This window comes from Ostrinia nubilalis, chromosome 29, assembly GCF_963855985.1.
Source record: "Ostrinia nubilalis chromosome 29, ilOstNubi1.1, whole genome shotgun sequence".
NCBI lineage: Eukaryota > Metazoa > Arthropoda > Insecta > Lepidoptera > Crambidae > Ostrinia > Ostrinia nubilalis.
Window position 1 is genome coordinate 1,982,995 of NC_087116.1, and position 20,245 is coordinate 2,003,239.

The 20,245-nt window shown below is 39.9% G+C and overlaps 1 protein-coding gene across 1 annotated transcript in view; it reads left to right on the forward strand.

Moving 5' to 3' along the window:
• The window catches only part of LOC135085699 (probable multidrug resistance-associated protein lethal(2)03659), a 90,698-nt gene that overhangs the window by 25,769 nt on the left and 44,684 nt on the right, over positions 1–20,245 (forward strand). Inside the window, exons 5-14 of the mRNA XM_063980513.1 lie at positions 7,507–7,609; positions 10,283–10,387; positions 11,776–11,878; positions 12,717–12,844; positions 13,781–13,884; positions 14,534–14,690; positions 15,619–15,981; positions 16,462–16,612; positions 17,992–18,153; positions 19,175–19,304. Coding sequence (XP_063836583.1) covers positions 7,507–7,609; positions 10,283–10,387; positions 11,776–11,878; positions 12,717–12,844; positions 13,781–13,884; positions 14,534–14,690; positions 15,619–15,981; positions 16,462–16,612; positions 17,992–18,153; positions 19,175–19,304 — 1,506 coding nt within the window. The remainder of the gene's footprint in view (positions 1–7,506; positions 7,610–10,282; positions 10,388–11,775; positions 11,879–12,716; positions 12,845–13,780; positions 13,885–14,533; positions 14,691–15,618; positions 15,982–16,461; positions 16,613–17,991; positions 18,154–19,174; positions 19,305–20,245) is intronic.

Below are 20,245 nucleotides of genomic sequence, written 5' to 3' on the forward strand. Positions count from 1 at the left end.
ACGTACTTGGCCGGTATTTTTTCGTTTTAGTACAACTGCATTTCAGAATAAAAGCTTGTTTTTAAAAAAGATTTTTTAATTTATAATTTTATTATACAAGACAAATCCAACAAACCCAAACTCGATAAATTTCCTCCGTTTCGTTTAGAAATTCCTATGGCCACCTCCTGACTCCATCATCAGGACCCTGGACATCATCTAGTACTAAAGTGCTCAAAAAGACAAATCCAACGAACCCAAATTCGATGCGATTCCGCCGTTTCATTTAGGAGTTTCTATGGCCGCCTCCTGACTCCATCATCAGACCAGTTCAATGGTACCATAACTGTAGGCGATGTAGGTCGATGGGTGAACGTAGGTGATAAGATGAAATGAAAAGTCTAGGTAGGAATATTGAAAATGCGGCGCGTCCGGGTGTGCGCACAAGTACGTTCGCAGATCACGAGAGTTCGACGACGAGACGACTGGCGGCTCTCGGCCGCGTGTGCGGCGCGGTGAGCCGCTAGAAGCTTCTAACCATAAAAGGATAGAGGCCTCCGGCCAATCAGCGGGCCAGCACTACGTACCTACAATTTTATTCACCTACAAGTTTTGTCTCTTTCTATCGCGTGCCTCTGAACTCTTCTTACGCTGTTAGGGTTGCTGTCTAGTGAAAAAATAATTAATCTACTTATTTGTAATGAGGTACGTATGTAGGTAAGTATGCATTCATTATGGAAAACCTTGGGAGAGGCCTTTGTCCAGCAGTGGACGTCATTTGGCTGAAACGAACGAACGCATTCTGAGCAGTAGTCATAGTAGGTTAGGTTCCTATACTATCCTAAGAATTATTGATTACCTACATGGCCAACATACCTTTCAGCATCTTTGGGAAGCGAAAAAAAAAGATAAATCCGGTAGATTACTTTTCAAATTTAAACACCCGAACGCCGCACAATATTGCTTTCTCTTTATGTCCATTTTTAAATAATACTTCGATCATAGAATTATAATCATACTACAACGCACGCCAGCGTCCTGACGAGCGCGCGCGTGACACTCGACTGATATAATACCCGCCGGCGGGGCGCTTCGCTGTAGGTAATTAACGGATGTACCGCGCGGAGTGAGCCAGGCCTGCGGCTAGCTTGGAATGCGATAATAATATTACCTACGCGCGCACCCAGATTCGCTTACTTATTATTTAATGATCCAAAAACACATACACCTCAGATCATAGAAAGAGAATAGATATGAAGTCGCGCGTAACTACAACGAGAACCAGTGTCCCCACATTTCCCCCACCACAGCTCCCACACACACATTCAACTGTGTAAAAACAAAGCGACTGAGAGTCTACGACAACATGTGCAACCGGCTTAAAAGTGCTGTGATTGGCCAGAAGGCGTGCCTTATGGCCAATCAATGGCCGCGTGACGTGACGCACACTTTGAAAACTAGTGAGAGAACAAAGATAAAATGAAGTCGACAAGATATCGATACTTTAAATCGCTAGGGGCAAGGCTAGAAACTGGTTTCACAAAATGCTTATGTATGAAAACCTTTTTATTATTATACGTTATTATTAACTACTATCACGCATTTACTTTTTAACCGCTTGAGTCCCAGACGGCATTAATTAATGTCATAACAATTGATTATCTATTGTGTCTAGATTCGCGGGCCTTGAAGGATTAATTATGGCGATCTGCGTACCGCATATGTTTATCAAAAATAATGCCTATATTAGGCTTTCAACTAGCTCTTATAGTAATTACATAGTTGACAGTTACTAATTACTTCTACTGTTATTATTTTTTTTGTAAAATCTTATAATCGCAAGTAACACATAATTTTTTTATTTAAAATTACAAAATAGAAAATCATAATTTACTTCTATTTATCGATAATAGGAAACCGCATTAGAACACGAGCACGGCACTATGTTACGACCGGTACATGCGGCCGTACTGTGTATTTTCACACGATAGTGGATATCGGAAGAAATTAAATACATCGCGCAGTAGTTGAGCATGACATAAAGTGGTTGCTAACTAAATCGTCAATGTACAAGTGTGTTAGAATTTTTATCACCACTGATTTCGATATCGCAGTAACTGTTACGGCACTGAATTCGTTCGTAAAAATGTTAAGTTTTTTTTATTTATAACCAAAATACCAATGGATTTGCAATACCTACATGTAGTAAATGACTCCATTGTTCCTGTAGTTCTTCGTTTCACTTGTTTTATTGCACGTAACGACGCATTATCCAAAAAATTCGGAGAACATTTCCTTAGTACGACTGAATCGCGACTAACCTGGCTACGCGGCCGATGTTCGTTTCTGGGCATATCGCGGAGACACGCGCCACGCCCCCGTTTCACATCTATTCCCTTCCATGATCTGAGACATACACACAGTGTAAGTTCGACATAATGGTCAATAACAGTGTACATTATTATTATTACGATGTAAATGTACTCATAGGTTGTTAAATATTCATACATATTTAGTTAATAGATCCCAAGCTACGTAAGTTTACTAGTTATTTAAGGATTAAATTAAAGAGAAAATTAAAGTTTATTTATTTTTGGTAACATAAAAAAAATCTTATGTAGGTAAGTACTTATTTAGTGGCCTTAATGGATTGATGTTTATTCAAAAATTCGTTAAAATACCTCTGCGCTTGCAAAAATCTTTTATTTCAAACGTAGCAACGAAACGAAGCAAAAAAGTTAGTTGCCGAAATCAATGACTTATTTTTATACCATACACAAATGGGATAGTTACCATGACTATGAAATTTAGAATTATGGTTATTATTACGTTAAAGCAGGCACATTTTTCATGTTAATTTTAATCGCTTAATATCCCCTTAGCAAATTAAAAATGTGATTCGTAATTGACTCGATCATAGCAGAAAATAAACGCTATCGAATTATCTACCTGTGATTATCGGCAGTCTTTAGTATTCCGAAGTAAATAAATAATTGTTCCCCACTATCAATTTCAAACTGAAATAATAATAATTAAAATCATCGTAGAAACAAAAAAATAAATTTATAAAAAAAAGTAAAGAATGATTTTATTATTGTTATGATTAGAAAGAATTTTGGAGTTGACATCCTTATTTATGCGTGGCGGAGTCGGCGGTATCAAAGACAGCCGTCCCTCACAATGGCCAATGGCCGACCGCGCTAGTGTTGTAAGAACCTCGAGTCTTAAAAGTCTTTATTTCGAGACTTGAGTTTATTTTTAAGACTTCACATGAATCATTGAGCCGTCCGAGTCCTTTCGAGTATTTTAAGTTCTTTGAGCTAGACTGAATCATGACATGAACTTGAGTTGGTGTATACTAATAGGCAATAATGAGTGATTCATATCATCATCCGTATGTTATATCCTGATTGAAAATAAAATAAATAGCACAATACAAATGTAATATCAATAAAATTGCATTAACCTTTAACTATGGACGTCGGGTCTCAGAGGCCCACCCCCCTTTCCGATTTCTCGGTTTAAACACCTTCCCGCCACGTGCTGCTCTCGACCATCTCAGTAGCTTCAGTTTTAGCTGTGTTTGGACCGAGGAGGCATAAAATCGCGTCTTCCGGCACTTATTACGTGAGTAATAACCATCCAAAATTTTGTCCGGGCCTGGGAGACCCGATGACTATAATTTCCATACAAACATACTTGTATGGATGTGACTTGTCAACTATTTTTTTTTTATATTATATTATTATAATATTAAGTAAATTGCTCTAGTTTAAGAATACTTAATGGCAGAAAGTATCTGAGTACATCAGCTATATTATTAGCCCAAGTATCTAAAGAACATTTCAGGAGTAAGGTATTACTTGTAGACGATTCTTCTTTTGAGTTTAGATGTCTTAGAATTCACCATTGCTGCAGATTCCGATTCTGAATGGTGTACATTTTGTCTATCAAAGCTCTCAAAGAAATATAACACACAGCCTGTAGAGATAATTTGTTTTTAGTGTTCTAGGCCACTGTGTATAATTTTAGTAACTTTAACCCTTGTCAAAATTTTTAATTTAGGTCCTTCAGAAATTTTGTTCATGTTTTTATGTTACATGGTTATTAATTAGCAAGGAAAAAAATATTACTTTCATTTATTAATAATCGACTGTAATCAAGGAGCCTATATGTGATGGCAAGTCAATTAACACTGAAAATTGTCTAAGTTTTTTAAATTTGAAAAAAAATAATTAAATGATGGTTAAAATTGGATTACATTTACCACTAAATCCTTTATTAATAGTTATTAGATATTTATCAACTCTTTAATAAATTCAAATTAATTCAGATATGAAAATAAGAAGAATTTTAGATAGGGGTCTGTGAGACCCGACGTCCATGGGAGTGTGATTATTTTTTCACGTCCATAGTTAAAGGTTAAACGCAAATAATCGAATCAGAAGTATCCATCTAAAGACTGACGATTTTCTTAATCAAAAAGTTAAAACGGTCCAATAAAATAATAAACACACAGTCTTAATTCATTGCTATTTTATTTTCTTCAAACTTTTAATAAGAAAGATTCCAAAACTCGAGTGTCGTATCGTACAACACTAGCCGGCGCAGCAAACGAACTTGCCGCCGCCTTTAGACACGTGCCGCCGGCCGCCGGCTAGCGCAATGTACAGTCACCAAAATAAAATTAAGAAATGCAACAAACCTTTTTTTACTATTTAAATTAAAATTGTGTTAATTGTTAAATCATAGGTACATAAGATAGGTCATAAATAAATACCAAGTTGGAACGGAAATGATTCGGAAATTTTATTTAACTAATTAGGTACCTACCTCATCTACTTTTCTATTGTAATAGAAATGATGACATTATTAACGATTAATTTAAGAATGGACTTTGATTCAGGATAAATGAAATATCAATACAAACAAATTGAAGAGTTTTATTTGCTTCAATAGTCTAATTTAATGTTTCTACATAAATTGACTAGGCCATTGAATTACCTTCACAAAACAATAAGTTTGATTAATTTTTAATTATTATCTGATTTATAGGATATTTTACCATGAAATACTCAACACCACAATTTAGATTCGAATCAATTGAAATCGAAAGCAAGCAGATAAAATAATAAATAAATAAGTTTATTTTTTGTCGACTGTACGCCTATGCCAACTTTTCGGCTCTTGCTTTGGCGGCGTCGGCGTCTTGTGTCAACAAAGGGCGTGCGGCTTGTCGGCGCGTGCGCTTTGATTTAATTCAGTTTTTGACTAGCTTTCTTGTGTGAAGGTGCGTTTTGTAGTGCTCGTGAAGTGAACTATGACGCACAGGTGCACAAATGCAAATAAATTTACTAAGACGCGCCTTAAAAATCATGGCCTTTGCTGGTTGATTTTTCGATGGTATCGTGAATCCATTTTACTGTGATCAACATAAGATAATAAGGATAGACAACGATATGAGAGTAGGCAGTAGGCCTGCAACATTGAAGTGATAGCTCGCCCAATCAGTTGATCAGCTAATCGGCTATCAGCTGTGACGACTGCTGTGAGTTGTTATGACGTGAGTGTAAACAACAAAAAAGTGTGCAGTGGTAGTGAGAGTTGTGTCTCGTGTTCCTGTGCAGAATGAATACACTACAGCTTTATTGTGTGAGTAAAGTTATTGTTCATGTTCCATTATGTAAGACGAAATGAATTTTTATTTTTGTTAGAAAATGTAACTTTGTAAAATCATTATAAAACACATACTCAAATTTGGTGAACTTGTTCAGTGTACCGTATAGATGCCCCCATTAAACGGAATGTAGCTAGTTTAGAAGGACCCTGTATAGCCTACATTCAGGCACCATCAGTTACATATTTATGTTACAGGAAATGTATGAAATCCGTCATTGTATACAATTCCTAGGAATTGTGTATAATTCCTAAAATCTCCCGGAAATGTGTGATGTAAATTATACTATACACATTTCCTAGGAAATTTACACATTTCCTAAACAGCAATCGGAAATGTAATATAAGATTTCAATGAATACGCGTGGACATCCGATCGAAACTTAAATAGCGCTCGGCGGCTGCTACCGCGGCAGCTGTGTATGTGTAAGGTCGCAAGTCTAACCTAACCTAACCGAGACGTTGTTATCCAGCTACAGGAGTACTAAAACCTTCATGCCAATAATAGTTTAATAAAAGAGATGTTAAAATTAGGAATTTCCAATACTTCAGCGTAATATGCGTGATGCCGAAAGAAAGGTATGCCAATAAATTTTAGGCAAATATTTTTTTCCGCCAAAGTATAATAGTGCGAAAACAACTGTCAGGCTAAACAATAATAATTGTGAGTTAAAAGTCCTATCGGCCAATGTGGTTTGGCTAAATGAAATTTTAGGCGTACCCAGGGGCACCCTATCATGCGACCGCGCTAGCGATGCTTAGTTTTATACATTTCCTAATACAAAATTGGAATTCTATAAAATTCCTAGGAAAAGTATACATTTCCTAGGATATGTGCGTATTAAAAAATCTCTGAAGCAATAGTTTATACATTTCCTAAATAGCTTCGGAATTGTACACATGTCCTAGGAATAGTATACAATTCCTAGAATTCATACATTTCCTGTAACATTTATACAAATGAAAGGCAAATCTAATAAGATAAGTAGTAAATTAGTTTCATAAGTAGCCATTTTAATTAATAATATTTAAATCTGTCTGGAAGAGATCGCTTCATAGCGATAAGACCGCCTAGTTGTACCTTGTGTGTTCCTTTTCTTTCTGTTCTTATCTTTGGTGTGCAATAAAGTGTATTTATTATTATTATTATTATCTAGTTAAGTTGTACCTACTCTAGGTGGCCATCGTCAACAATAACATTGCATTGTCATCGTACTTACATAAGTATACCATACAGCTTAATAATCGGTTGAGGAGAACTGGTCTTAAATTCAGTTGTAAATAAATAAAAAATGCATTTTAATATATCGTTGCGTTAGTGATCTGATTACAAAAACTGTTGCTTTGGGTTCTGGAAGTTCTGGAAGCCCGAACGTACTTGTCAGAACGCGTTTTTCAGCGTGTCTGCTGTATCTTTTTGGTAAATAGTAGGTACTGGATTAACGATTAACGGACTTAGGATACTTTAACGGAAGTTAACGAGTCCGTTATCAATTTTTAAAGTTAACTTAAAAGTTAATCCGTTAATAGAAATGTTAACTTCGTTAATTAACGATTAACGGATTAACGAGTTAATGCCCAGCTATGTATGTGCCCTATATGATCTACTAGCGGCCGCCCGCTACTTCGTACGAGTGGATCCCGTTTTACCCCCTTAGGAGATGAATTTTGCAAAATTCGGTCTTAGTGAGCACCGTGTACGTTCTAAAAGGAACCCCCATGCAAAATTTGAGACTCTTAGAACTTTTAGTTTCTGAGATTTCGTGATGAGTGAGTGAGTCAGTCAGTCAATCAGTGACCTTTTGCTTATATAGATATAGATTCTTAATCATATTTTACTGTGGTTTACAGGCAAAGGCAAGAAACCCTCGTTAATCCGAACCATACTGCGGATCCATGGGCTCCGATTTATCATAGGAAACCTTATTTTGGCGGTATTCGAAACTAGTTTTAAGTAAGTACATAATAAAGTGCATTTTTGTACATAAGTTAACCGTGTGGTCCCGGCTGAGTAGAATGGGACCACCCACTCTTCCCGTGGATGTCGTAATAGGCGACTAAAGGGACAAATATGCGAACATCAGGTCTCCCCAACCCGTCTGGCCAGCGTGGGGAGTGTAGGACAAATCCTCCATTTGCCTCTGGTGAATGGGGATGTTTCCTGGGTCAAAAAGCAAGAGTTTTAATTAGTCCGTCAGTTAACTTATCAAAAAATACTCTACACGTATTTTTCACTTTTTCAAACTAATGAAAATTTAAAGAGATAAAGCGCGCCAAAGTTCATAAGAAGAGGCCCGTGACGTCAATGCGTGCATAAAAGTGCCGCACGTTGTGACGTCGTGCGGAACTTCAACGCACCATAACTATGTAATTATTTGTTAGATTGACAAATAAAAAAATATATGTGTCCAATATTTTTTGATATTAAACATGACGGACTAAAAAAATTTTTTTAGGAAACTACACTCGCGAGCAAAAGTATGGAATCACTTACATGAAGTTGTTTCCACGCGATCTTGTGTACTAACGAATTTGTTAGTAACTAAAAAAGTAGCATCATTTTAAAGATTAAACTTTTAACTTTAAATTGATACCAAATTCATTTAAATCACACCGGTATTTAAAAAGATATCCCGGCTGATGTGAAGAAGTAACAAAAAAGACATGTACCAACTGTTTGATACGTCGCGAGTTGCGGCCTATTTACCCCCTATAAAAGCACGTGTTTTCGGATTTTTGCGTTCACACGTTGATCCATACACATCTCGGCTTCTTTTGACACCTTACCTGGGATTCTACACCTTCAGAAGCAGCACAAATCGTTGCACTATTGCAAGAAGGGCTAAGCCAGCGGGCTGTCGCACGTCAGCTCCACATAAGCCAGTCCTGGGTTTCAAAAGTTTTAAGACGCTTTCGGGAGACTGGTGGCTTTATCCCGAGACCAGGTTCTGAACATTGCCGGTGCACATCGCTGAGGGAAAACCGTTTTTTCATGTCAACTTCTCTACGAAATCGTCATTTGACTGGTATCGACGTCCAGCAAGAGCTCAGAAATGTTCGTAGGATAGCTGTTAGCGAGTGGACAGTTCGTCTAAGATATGAGCAATAAAATTTGACTCCAAAAAGGCCTGCCACAGGCTGGAAACTGACGGCAGGTCGCCGACAAGCACGCTTTCAATTAGCTCGCACTCGGAAGGCGAGTAATGGAGGCGAGTTTTGTTCTCCGATGAATGCAGACTGTTTTTGCAGTGCAGCAGTCGAAGAGGTCGGGTCTATAGACGGCCTGGGGAGCGATTTGTGCAGTCCTGGTTCGCTAAAACATTGGCTTATGGGGGTGGCTTGCTCGACTTCCCATCGAGATGTGTAGAAGCAAATTGAAAGCGTGCTTATCGGTGACCTGCCGTCAGTTTCAAGCCTGTGGCAGGCCTTTTTGGAGTCAAATTCTATTGTTTATATCTTAGACGAACTGTCCACTTGCTAACAGCTATCCTACGAACATTTCTGAGCTCTTGCTGGACGTCGATACCAGTCAAATGACGATTTCGTAGAGAAGTTGACATGAAAAAACGGTCTTCCCTCTGCGATGTGCACCGGCAATGTTCAGAACTTGGTCTCGGGATAAAGCCACCAGTCTCTCGAAAGCGTCTTAAAACTTTCGAAACCCAGGACTGGCTTATGTGGAGCTGACGTGCAACAGCCCTCTGGCTGAGCCCTTCTTGCAATAGTGCAACGATTTGTGCTGCTTCTGAAGGTGTAGAATCCCAGGTAAAGTGTCAAAAGAAGCGGAGATGTGTATGGATCAACGTGTGAAAGCAAAAATCCGAAAACACTTGCTTTTATGGGGGGTAAATAGGCCGCAACTCGCGACGTATCAAACAGTTGATACATGTCTTTTTCCTTACTTCTTTACATCAGCCGGGATATCTTTTAAATACTGGTGTGATTTAAATGAATTTGGTATCAATTTAAAGTTAAAAGTTTAACCTTTAAAATGGTGCTACTTTTTTTGTTATTAACAAATTGGTTTGTACACAAGATCGCGTGGAAACAACTTCATGTACGTGATTCCATACTTTTGCTCGCAAGTGTAGCCTATTAGAGAGGGTCGTGCTCCTGCAGTGGAGACTAAGGTTTTCCACCAAAGTGGAAAGATGTGTTTGAGTAATCAGATTTTGATTTCCACATCACCTATGTGGTCAGTTTCGGTTTGAAAATATCTATTGGGATCCTACAAAAACGGTATCTGCTGAAAACGGGATGTTCCCGTGGGAAAGAACCTCCAGTTTAGCTCTATACCTGTTTTAGCCACAGGACGTCCACTGCTGAACATAGGCCTCCCCCAATGATTTCCATAATGACCGGTTGGTAGCGGCCTGCATCCAGCGCCTTCCTGCTATCTTTACGAGGTCGTCAGTCCACCTTATAGGTGGACGTCCTAAGCAGCGCTTTCTGGTACGTGGCCTCCACTCCAGAACCTTGCTGCCCCATCGGCCGTCAGTTCTGCGTACTGTGCCCTGCCCATTGCCACTTGAGCTTAATTATATTGGGTTAGCCTGTAACAATAGTAAATGTGTGTGTGTAAATAAATAAATTAATTAATTTGTTAATTATTGTTATTATTTTTCAGGTTAATCATACCAATGTGCCTTGAAGGCTTGATAAACTACTTCTCACCGTCCGCGCCTGCTGTGAGCAAAACACACGCGTATTTATACGCTTTGGGGGTAGTCGGGTAAGAAAAACTAATATTCACTCACTATAATCTTCCTCATAGGTCAAGTGTTTCACTCGGTCAGTGCCTGAGGTATGAGAGCGGCACGGGAGGAGTGACATTGATATTCGTTCGTTTCGGCCGAATGACGTTCACTGCTGGACAAAGGCCTCCCCCAAGGATTTCCATAAAGACCGGTCTTGCGTCAACCACATCAAGGCACCTCCCGCGACCTTCACCAGATCGTCGATCCACCTAGTGGGAGGCCTGCCCACGCAACGTTTTCCGGATCGTCGTCGCCACTCAAGAACTTTCCTGCCCCAGCGGCCATCAGCTCTACGAGCTATGTGCCCCGCCCACTGCTTGATTTTAGCGATTCTGCGTGCTATGTCAGTCACTTTGGTTTCACCTGCGGATCTTCTCATTACTGATCCGATCACGCATCGATTTAAACATTGACATAATATTATGATGTTACAATAAGGCATACAAATCAAAAGTGGAATTGTGTAAAGCAATCGTAATCATTTTACAGTTAATAACGTACGATAAAGTCAGTTAAACAAAGCTTTTGACAGAATAATCGTACGTTCTTATTTTTTATTTTATTTTTATTTTTATTATCTTAGATTAATAAAGCCTAGATAGATAGTCAGTGCACGAAAGGTGAGGCAGCTTTTAGTGAGCCAGAACGGCTCACCCGTAAACGTCACATGACATGTCAAAGTGAAAAATTGGTAAACACGTCCGACGAATTTTAATTAATTATGACGGTTTGTGCTGTGAAAGGGTGTCTAAATACATCAGAAAAATGAAAGAAAGTGACCAGTGTTACATTTCATAAGTAAGTACTACAATTCGACGCGTATTTTGCTTGAATTTGGCTTTCAAAAATTAAATACGGGAATGATACCAGTAACAAGAAAATTTATTTCCCAATTGTTCGCCCTACAAATACATTTCCTTTTTTTATGAAATCGAGACTTTTAAGTCGATTTATCTTATTGTAATTAGGTAGGTACTTTGAATTCAATAAATAAGTAAGTACATGATGCGTTTTGCTTTTGTTAATTATAAAATAATTAGAAACGTATTAAAAATTTCCCTATTTTTGGGAAAATCGCCTTCACTGTCTACACTCCCCAACAATATTGACACTATTGACATAAGATTTTTGCCTCACTCTTTACGAAGCGTTTGTATGTAGACTATCCATCTAGGCTTTATTATTCTAAGCGTACGTTATGAACTGTCAAATGATAACGATTGCTTTACACAATTCCACCTCTGAACGAGATCTGAAGTCTCGCTGACGTTTGACGTCACAAAAACACCGTGCCGCTCCCATACCCCAGGCACCGACTCAGTTAAGCGCTAAACTTATAGCCAATTTAACAATTTTGTTTCAGTCTAATGGCCATAAACGCCACTCTTTTACATCCATGGCTATTGTGGCTCTTAGAAATGGCGATAAAGATACGGGTCGGGTGCTGCTCATTGATTTATAGAAAGGTAAGTAAGGCACCTCTATAGTCTGGTCTGTGAGCACGTATAATTTTGTCCAATGACCCCAAGCTACCCATCCTTATCGCTCGCGCGTAATTTATATTGCTGTCGCGACTGTGCGACGGGCGCCCGCAGTGAGTGTGCGAGCGCGACAGGAATATAATTACGCGCGAGCGATAAGGATGGGTAGCTAGGGGTCATTGGACAAAATTCTACGTGCTCATAGACCGGGCTTTAGCATCGTTAATTCAGTATACAAACTTGGTGGTTTTCATACTAACCACTATGCCTGTTCATTTGTCAATATCAGAAAAAAAATCTAAATCAATCCAACCACGAATATAGTCTCAATATAAATTTGTTTAATTTTAAACTAGTTATACAGGGTGATTTTGTAATCAGAGCTATGCTAAGTTAGTTTAGCTTAGCTCTCTAGCTGACGCATTTTCCATAGTGTTTGTATAGTTTACAGCTTGCACACAACTATGGAAATCATCGGGGAACCAGACGCAGGTTAGCGTACCATCCCTATATTGTTGATTCCACCAGCTCGCACTAAGCGTTTCGATGACTCTTTTATAATGCGAACGAGTAGGGACTGGAATTTGCTGCCTGCAAGTCTTTCCCGAAGACTATAATCCGGCCCTTTTCAAGGCGAGAGTGAATAGGCACTTACAGGGCAGATATGTACCATCCTAGACTGCATCCCACTTAGCATCAAGTTGCGATTGTGGTCAAATACCTGCCTTGTTATGCATAAAAAAAACTGCGCCAGGTATGCGAGCTAAGCTGAACTAACTTAGCTGAGCTCTTGATGTCACCAAATAATTTTCTCCATTTCCAGTTACTTCGCCTCGATTTAACCACCGGTGGTAAAGCATCCGAAGGCTTAGCGGGCCACGTGGTCAATTTACTAACCACCGACGCTCAGAGGTTCGATATGGCCGCCCTATTCATGATGGACCTCGTCAGGTAAGGTCAAATCTTCAGCATCATCATCATCATTTCAGCCATAGGACGTCCACTGCTGAACATAGGCCTCCCCCAATGCTTTCCATGTTGACCGATTGGTAGCGGCCTGCGTCCGGCGCTTTCCTGCTTACCTTTATGATGTCGTCGGTCCACCTTGTAGGTGAGCGTCCCACGCTGCGTTTTCTAGTACGCTGCCTCCACTCCAGAACCTTGCTGCCCCATCGGCCGTCAGTTTTGCGGACTATGTGCCATGCCAATTGCCACTTCAGCTTGCTAATCCGTCGGGCTATGTCAGCGGCTTTAGTTCGTTTACGGATCTCCTCATTTCTGATTCGATCTCGTAAAGAAACACCGAGCACGCTGTACAACTTTGAGCTTCTGTATAAGGCCTATAGTGAGAGGCCACGTTGCCGAACCATAAGTCATCATCACTGGTAACACATATTGGTTGTTCACTATTTTTTAAGAAATGTATGATGTACTGCAACTTTTACTCTCTTTCAACTATGGCCCTCATAAGAAGGCTCAAGGTCACCCAAAGGGCGATGGAGCGGGCTATGCTCGGAGTTTCCCTGCGTGATCGAATCAGAAATGAGGAGATCCGCAGGAGAACCAAAGTGACCGACATAGCTCGCAGAATTGCTAAAATCAAGTGGCAGTGGGCGGGGCACATAGCTCGTACAGACGATGGCCGTTGGGGCAGAAAAGTTCTCGAGTGGCGACCACGGGCCGGAAGACGTAGCGTGGGCAGGCCTCCTACTAGGTGGACCGACGATCTGGTAGGTCGCGGGAAGAGTCTGGATGCGGGCGGCGCAGGACCGTTCATTGTGGAAAACCTTGGGGGAGGCCTTTGTCCAGCAGTGGACGTCATTTGGCTGAAACGAACTGCAACTTTTGTGTTGATAAATGCTGAGTAAAGTTTTCTTATCTTATCAGGTCGCCTCTGGAGAGCGTGATCATCATATACTTGATGTACAGACAGATTGGAGTCGCTGCTTTCATAGGAGTTGCGTTTCTACTGATGTTCATCCCTTTCCAAGGTGAGTTCTGGAGTAATATTCTAGGTGTAATAGATTAAACGCCTCTTTAAAGGCGATTCCACACCACCACCATTTGGGTGGTTAATCTGCTAACTACCGACAGATGTTCGACATGGATAACGTTATACGAAGTTCCGAATGTTGCCATCCCTCTCGTGCAAAGCGAGATGCCAGCATGAGCGACGGTGATAGATAGACCCGAAACTAATTCATACAAATTGTACGAATTGACCGTTGTATGGTATTGTTTTGAGATATCGCCATTTGCCCCGTAGTAAAAGTTATTGCGTTTAAAAAGTAAGATGAATGTAAAGTATTTTTATTAGTTTTTTTTTTTAAATATGTTTTGTAAGTATTATTTAATACTCTAAATAAAAATGTTTACCTGGACTTTGATTAACGCTATCAAGCAAGGGTCACTGTTAGGGCAAAAAGATTGTACATCACCCAATATAGTTTGTCCCAAAAATGATTATGTATGGTGAAGTCAGAATTTTTTTTTATAAAGATTTGTATGAAAATTAAAATAATTAAAATGATGATATCAATTTTCTGACTTCACCATATCATTTATTATGCACACATGGGTTAGTGTAGTCTTATAAACTCATTTACTTAACACCCTGTATACAAATTGTATCTCCAACAGGCTATCTAGGCAAGATCTCAAGCAGGCTCCGTAGAAAAACGGCCGTCCGGACCGACAACCGGATCAGGATGATGGGCGAAGTGATTCAGAGCATCGAAGCCATCAAGATGTACGCGTGGGAGAACGCATTCGCTAGGATCATTGGATTTGCTAGAAAGTAAGTCAAAGTCAAAGTTTTTATTCAGTACATAGGCCCTTTCCAGGGCGCTTATACACGTCCCAAATAGCTTGCCCTACCACCACTTCGAGACAACATATGGGCTGGTTTTGAGAAGTGGCGGAAGAAACTCAGTTACCTTTGTCAGTCACTTTTTCAATTAGATACAGCAAACACTTACAGATAATGTAATAATTGCGAACTAGGCAAGTAGGATAAGGTGGACGGATATACGACTTCATAAAGGCAGAAAGGCGCAGGATGCAGGCCGCTTCCAACCGGGCAATATGGAAAATTTCCATATTGAATTGATCCCAGATTTCCATTGGAAATCATTGGGGGAGGCCTATGTTCAGTAGTAGACGTCCTTTAGCTGTAATAATGATGATGATGAAGTAAGAAGAATATCTGTAGAAACTAGTAAGCTCCCCTAACCAAACATGGGTAGGCCTGATCCTTTTCGATCCGTCTAGCCAGCGTGGGGAGTGTAGCTCAAATCCTCCATTTGCCTCTGGTAAATTAGAGTTGTGCTCCTGCAGTGGAGACTAAATGATCTGATGATGATGATGAAGTAAGGACTGCAGGAGTATGACCCTCTCTTATGTACTACAGACAAATGGAGAATTCGGCCTACACTTCAATATTCAATAGTTGGGAAAGAAATAAAGATTAAATACTGAAAAATCCTATCCTTACTTATGAAATTACTAGCTGACCCGGCGAACTTTGTTCCGCCTTAATGGCAATAAATAAGCAGACTTTTTATTTATTTCGAACGGGATAAAAAGTATCCTATGTCCTTCTCCTGACTCTAAACTACCTCCCTGACAATTTTCAGCTAAATCGGTTCAGCCGTTCTTGAGTTATAAGTGGTGTAACTAACACGACTTTCTTTTATATATATAGATAATTAATGTTCTATTTTCAGGAAAGAAATGAACATAATCAAAAAGATGTCATGGCTGCGGGCGGTCATGATATCGTGCGTCAAATTAAACACAAAAGTGGCAATTTTCCTCAGCGTCATATCCTTCATCTCATTCAAGAACGAACTGACAGCTGCCAAAGTATACGTCATATTTTGCTACTACGAAATGCTGAGGTTCAACTTGGTAGACTTTCTGCCGCTTGCAATAACGTTCACTTTGGAAGCGTACGTCAGTGTTAAGAGAATGCAAGAGTTTTTGTTGCTCCCTGAGGTCAATAACCAAGATGGCGTGGATCTGGTGACGATTGATGACGTCAAAGTTCCGACTACTAATGGAGTGTTCGAGAAGTTTATTGGGAATGGGTGAGTTTTAAAACTTTGTCTTTAAAGAATGTATAAGTCTAGCACTTAACACAGTCATTGCCTGAAGTTTGGAAGCGGTACGGGAGGGGTGACATTGGCATATTATGACGTGACAGAGCATATAAATCTGAAGGAGATCTGAAGTGTCTTTGATATTTGACGTTACAATAACACCCTCCCGTGCGTGACTGAGTTAAGCGCTAGTACTATAGTGGGTTTACCACATTAATCCAGTGGTTGGTAGAAATCGAACCAGCATTCGTCGTATCTCGAATTTGTAGTCCGACACTTAACGATTGGGCTTATTTATGCCTCGTGATAATGATTAACATTGCAATAAATGTCACGATTCTCTAGGTGATTTTCTATAGCATCGCTAAATATGGCGATATCATCCAAGTAACAAAACTTTCTTTTGATCAATTCTTCTTAAAAGCAACACTTTTAGTGCCCCCAACTTACATGAGCACATATTTTCAGCCAACAGGCATACATTAAGTCGGAAAACAACCTTCAGCAACTGAAACCTCAAGACCTGATAACGATGATCAACTACACAGCGCACTGGAAGAATGTCGACGACGAATCGTTGGATGGGAAAGTGGCTGCTCTATCTGATATAAACTTAACGGTATTTATATTTTTATATTTTCTCTTAATAATTGAGATTTTAATTACAACTCTCTTACCATAGGTCTAGTGCTTAACTCAGCCAGTGTCTGAGGTATAGTAACAGCACGGGGTAACATTGACATATGACGTGACAGTCTAATATCGCTGATGTTTAACGTTACAAAATCATCTTCTCCGTACCGCTCCCATACCTCAGGCACTGACTGAGTTAAGCACTGGACATAATACAAGTTACAAGCATTATCGAAACACCATTTTAAAATGACAAAACTTTACATATTAGTCGTCATTTAAAACCACTGTTTAACGGAGCAATCTAGAAATATTACACTTGAAAATGGCAATGCCAGATTTTGTATGGAAAGTGGCGTCTTTTTTTTTCGCGCGGCCATCGACCAAACTTTGTTTTTTGATTACAAAATAGTGTAATAAACCAAACTTACTATGGCATGTATACCTCTAAACTCAGTCTGAACTGAGTTATGAGCATTAGAAGTTTGATGATTTTCATACTAGATTTGCTTTTTGTGCGCAAGTTTTGTAAGAAATTGCAACAAAATATTGCGCTATTTTTTTATTGCGCTGATTCTGCTCCATACTGATGTCTGGAGCCTTTAATGGATGGTGTTGTTTGTTTACACATACAATGTCACTATTTTGTTGCAATTTCTTTCAAAACTTTGCGCGCAAAAAGCAAATCTAGTATGAAAATCATAAAACTTCTAATGCTCGTAACTCAGTTCAGACTGAGTTTAGATGTATACATGTCATAGTAAGTTTGGTTTATTACACTATTTTGTAATCAAAAAACAAAGGTTGGTCGATGGCCGCGCGAAAAAAAAAAGACGCCAATTTCCGGCATTGTCTTTTCGACTGGTTCATCCAGTGTCTAAGTAGCTCAGATGGAAGAGCAGTCGCCCGGCAAGCGAAAGGTCGTGGGTTTGATTCCCGCCTTAGGGAGTTCGATTTTTCAAGTGGTTGAGAAAAAATGAAGAACTGGTTTTTAAGTTTTTGTTACTTCTCTATTTTACCACCTCCGTGGTCTAGTGGTATGACCACCTGCTTCATACGCAGAGGTCCCGGGATCAATTCCTAGGGGGGCAGATTTTTCTGTTCGGTTTGGTTGCTAGTAGGGCTTGTTCTAAGTCCGCCTGGCCATCTACCATCTTACCTAAGTCTATAGCTATAACAACAATGTTAACAGCATTGTTATGTTCCGGCAGTTAGAGGTAAGATAGCCAGTTCCTCCGTGGTTGAGGATTCCGGGTGAAGCTCGCTTCCACCTTCGGCCTGATCATCACTTACCATCAGGTGAGATACAGGCCAAGAGCTTCCTCGTTGTGGATAAAAAAAAATCGCACATCTTTCTTTTTACAGATAAAACCAGAAACCCTAACAGTAGTGGTGGGCACAGTGGGCTCCGGTAAGTCCACGCTATTGCAAGCAATGCTGCGGGAACTGACGCCCACTAGTGGGCAGCTGACTGTGAACGGAATTATAGCGTATGCTGCGCAGGACCCGTGGCTGTTTGAAGCTTCGGTAAGTTGGATTATATCTCTAGCCAGGCCTGTTCATCTCCGCGAGTTTGCATCGAAAACAAAACACGCGTGACTTCACCTCCCGAGATACCTAATCGACAGGACAATCACGAGCGAGCATTGACGCACGCACGTGTATTCTTCACCCATTTGCATTGTAAAGACAATAAACCATATATGTAAAAACGGTGCACAGTGTGTTATGGGACCTCACGTCACACATCATTCTACCGAAGTCAGCCCTATGGCTTCGGCGCAGTACCGATCACTGACGTTTGTTAACAAAATGGTGCTCGACTCTTCAGACAAGCTAAAGTACACCATATTGTTAACGATATTGAGCACTCCTCCTATGTTCTTCTGATTAATTTCGTTGCGGGTCCAATGACAGTTTAACTTTCCCCCGGGACAAACTTGACCTTCATTGGTTGGGTTTTTGTGGCGGTCAAGCTGTAGATCCTGGCTACACAGGAGTTGCAGCGGTGGGAACGAGATGTGGGAATAGTCCCGACATTGAGCATACATTTTTTTAAATACATTCGCGAAAAAAATCTCTACGAAGTAATTATTATTATTCTGTGCTCTAGCGCTTAAGTCAGTCAGCGCCTGAGGTATGGGGGGCGGCCTCCCATGCCGCTCCCATACAGTGGTTTTCAGACGATTTTTATCACAGATCACAGAAACTAAAGGGAGATGTGACAAGGGGGCGTGGCCGGTGTCGCAGCAATATGCCCAAAAACAGAACACATTGCTCGTGAAAGTAATGATGACAGCAGCGACGTCATAATGTAAACAGTTTACATTGCTTGCGTAGTACTAAAAACTATTCAATCGTTGAGTACTGATACTGCAGTGGATAATGAGCTCATATTTTGATTACTGTGTGTGTGTGAATTTCTAATGCGACACTGAGTTTCGAACTCAGCGCATTAGTTGGCATCTCTCTATCTCTATGATTTGTGTGCTCTGTTACGTCATAATATCTCAATGTCACCCCTCCCGTGTGTTGTTTATGATTTTAGGTGCGTCAAAACATCCTGTTCGGGCAAGATATGAACATGCAGAGGTACAAGCAAGTTATCAAGTGCTGCCAACTTAAGAGTGACTTGGAGATACTACCGCACGGGGACAAAACTGTGGTCGGCGAGAGAGGTAAGATGGCGACTGTTAGCTATACTAAATTTTCAAAACAAACGGCGAACAAACCTCTTCTCCTCAGTGCCAGCCGCGTGCTTGGCCGGGCCCGGCGTATCTCCGAAATGCAGTTTGCTTGTGAAGTATTAGCACATATACAGGGTGTTAGGTAAATGGGTATATGAGCCGACACTAGCCCATGTTAACATGGGCATATAAATGGTATGGTGAAGTCAGAAATTTGATATTATCATTTTAATTTTTTTAATTTTCATACAAAATATTTTTTATAAAATCCAAATTAAGATATCAATTTTCTGACTTCACCATACCATTTATATGACCATGTTAACATGGGCTAGTGTCGGCTCATATACCCATTTACCTAACACCCTGTAGATGAAAAACACCATAGTTCCATAGGGGCTGGATCCCGCACACACTAGATTTACTTGATTTTGGAAATTGCGAACGCTTATATGGTTGCCAATTTAAATAACACACCGCTGATGTGCACGGACGTCCTTCCGGACTCAAAATTCGTGTCTTCGTGACGGTGTCAAAACTCATACTGTTATATAATAAAAAATAATAATAATAAGTTAAATTAAGAAAAGAGCAAGTTCCTTCCAGTTTGTGTTATTTTATCTTAAACTAAAATTAAGAAACTAATAAATCTATTTCGGTACGAAACAGCGACTATAATGCCTTCTGCGCATACATACATAATGCGGGCTGCGTTCACTTTAAAATCTAGTAGTTTTAAATTTTTCAGCTAGGGTCACTCAAGATTCTTTCTTAGTAAAATTGTGTAACCTTTTTTGACATATCCAAGACCTGACCATATTTAAAAAGAAAAAGAAGACTTTGACATTGTAGTGTCATTCTCGACAATGCGTTAGGGGTGGTAAGCATTGTGATTAAAACTTGAACAGGTGGCCTGACGTTACGGCACCGCC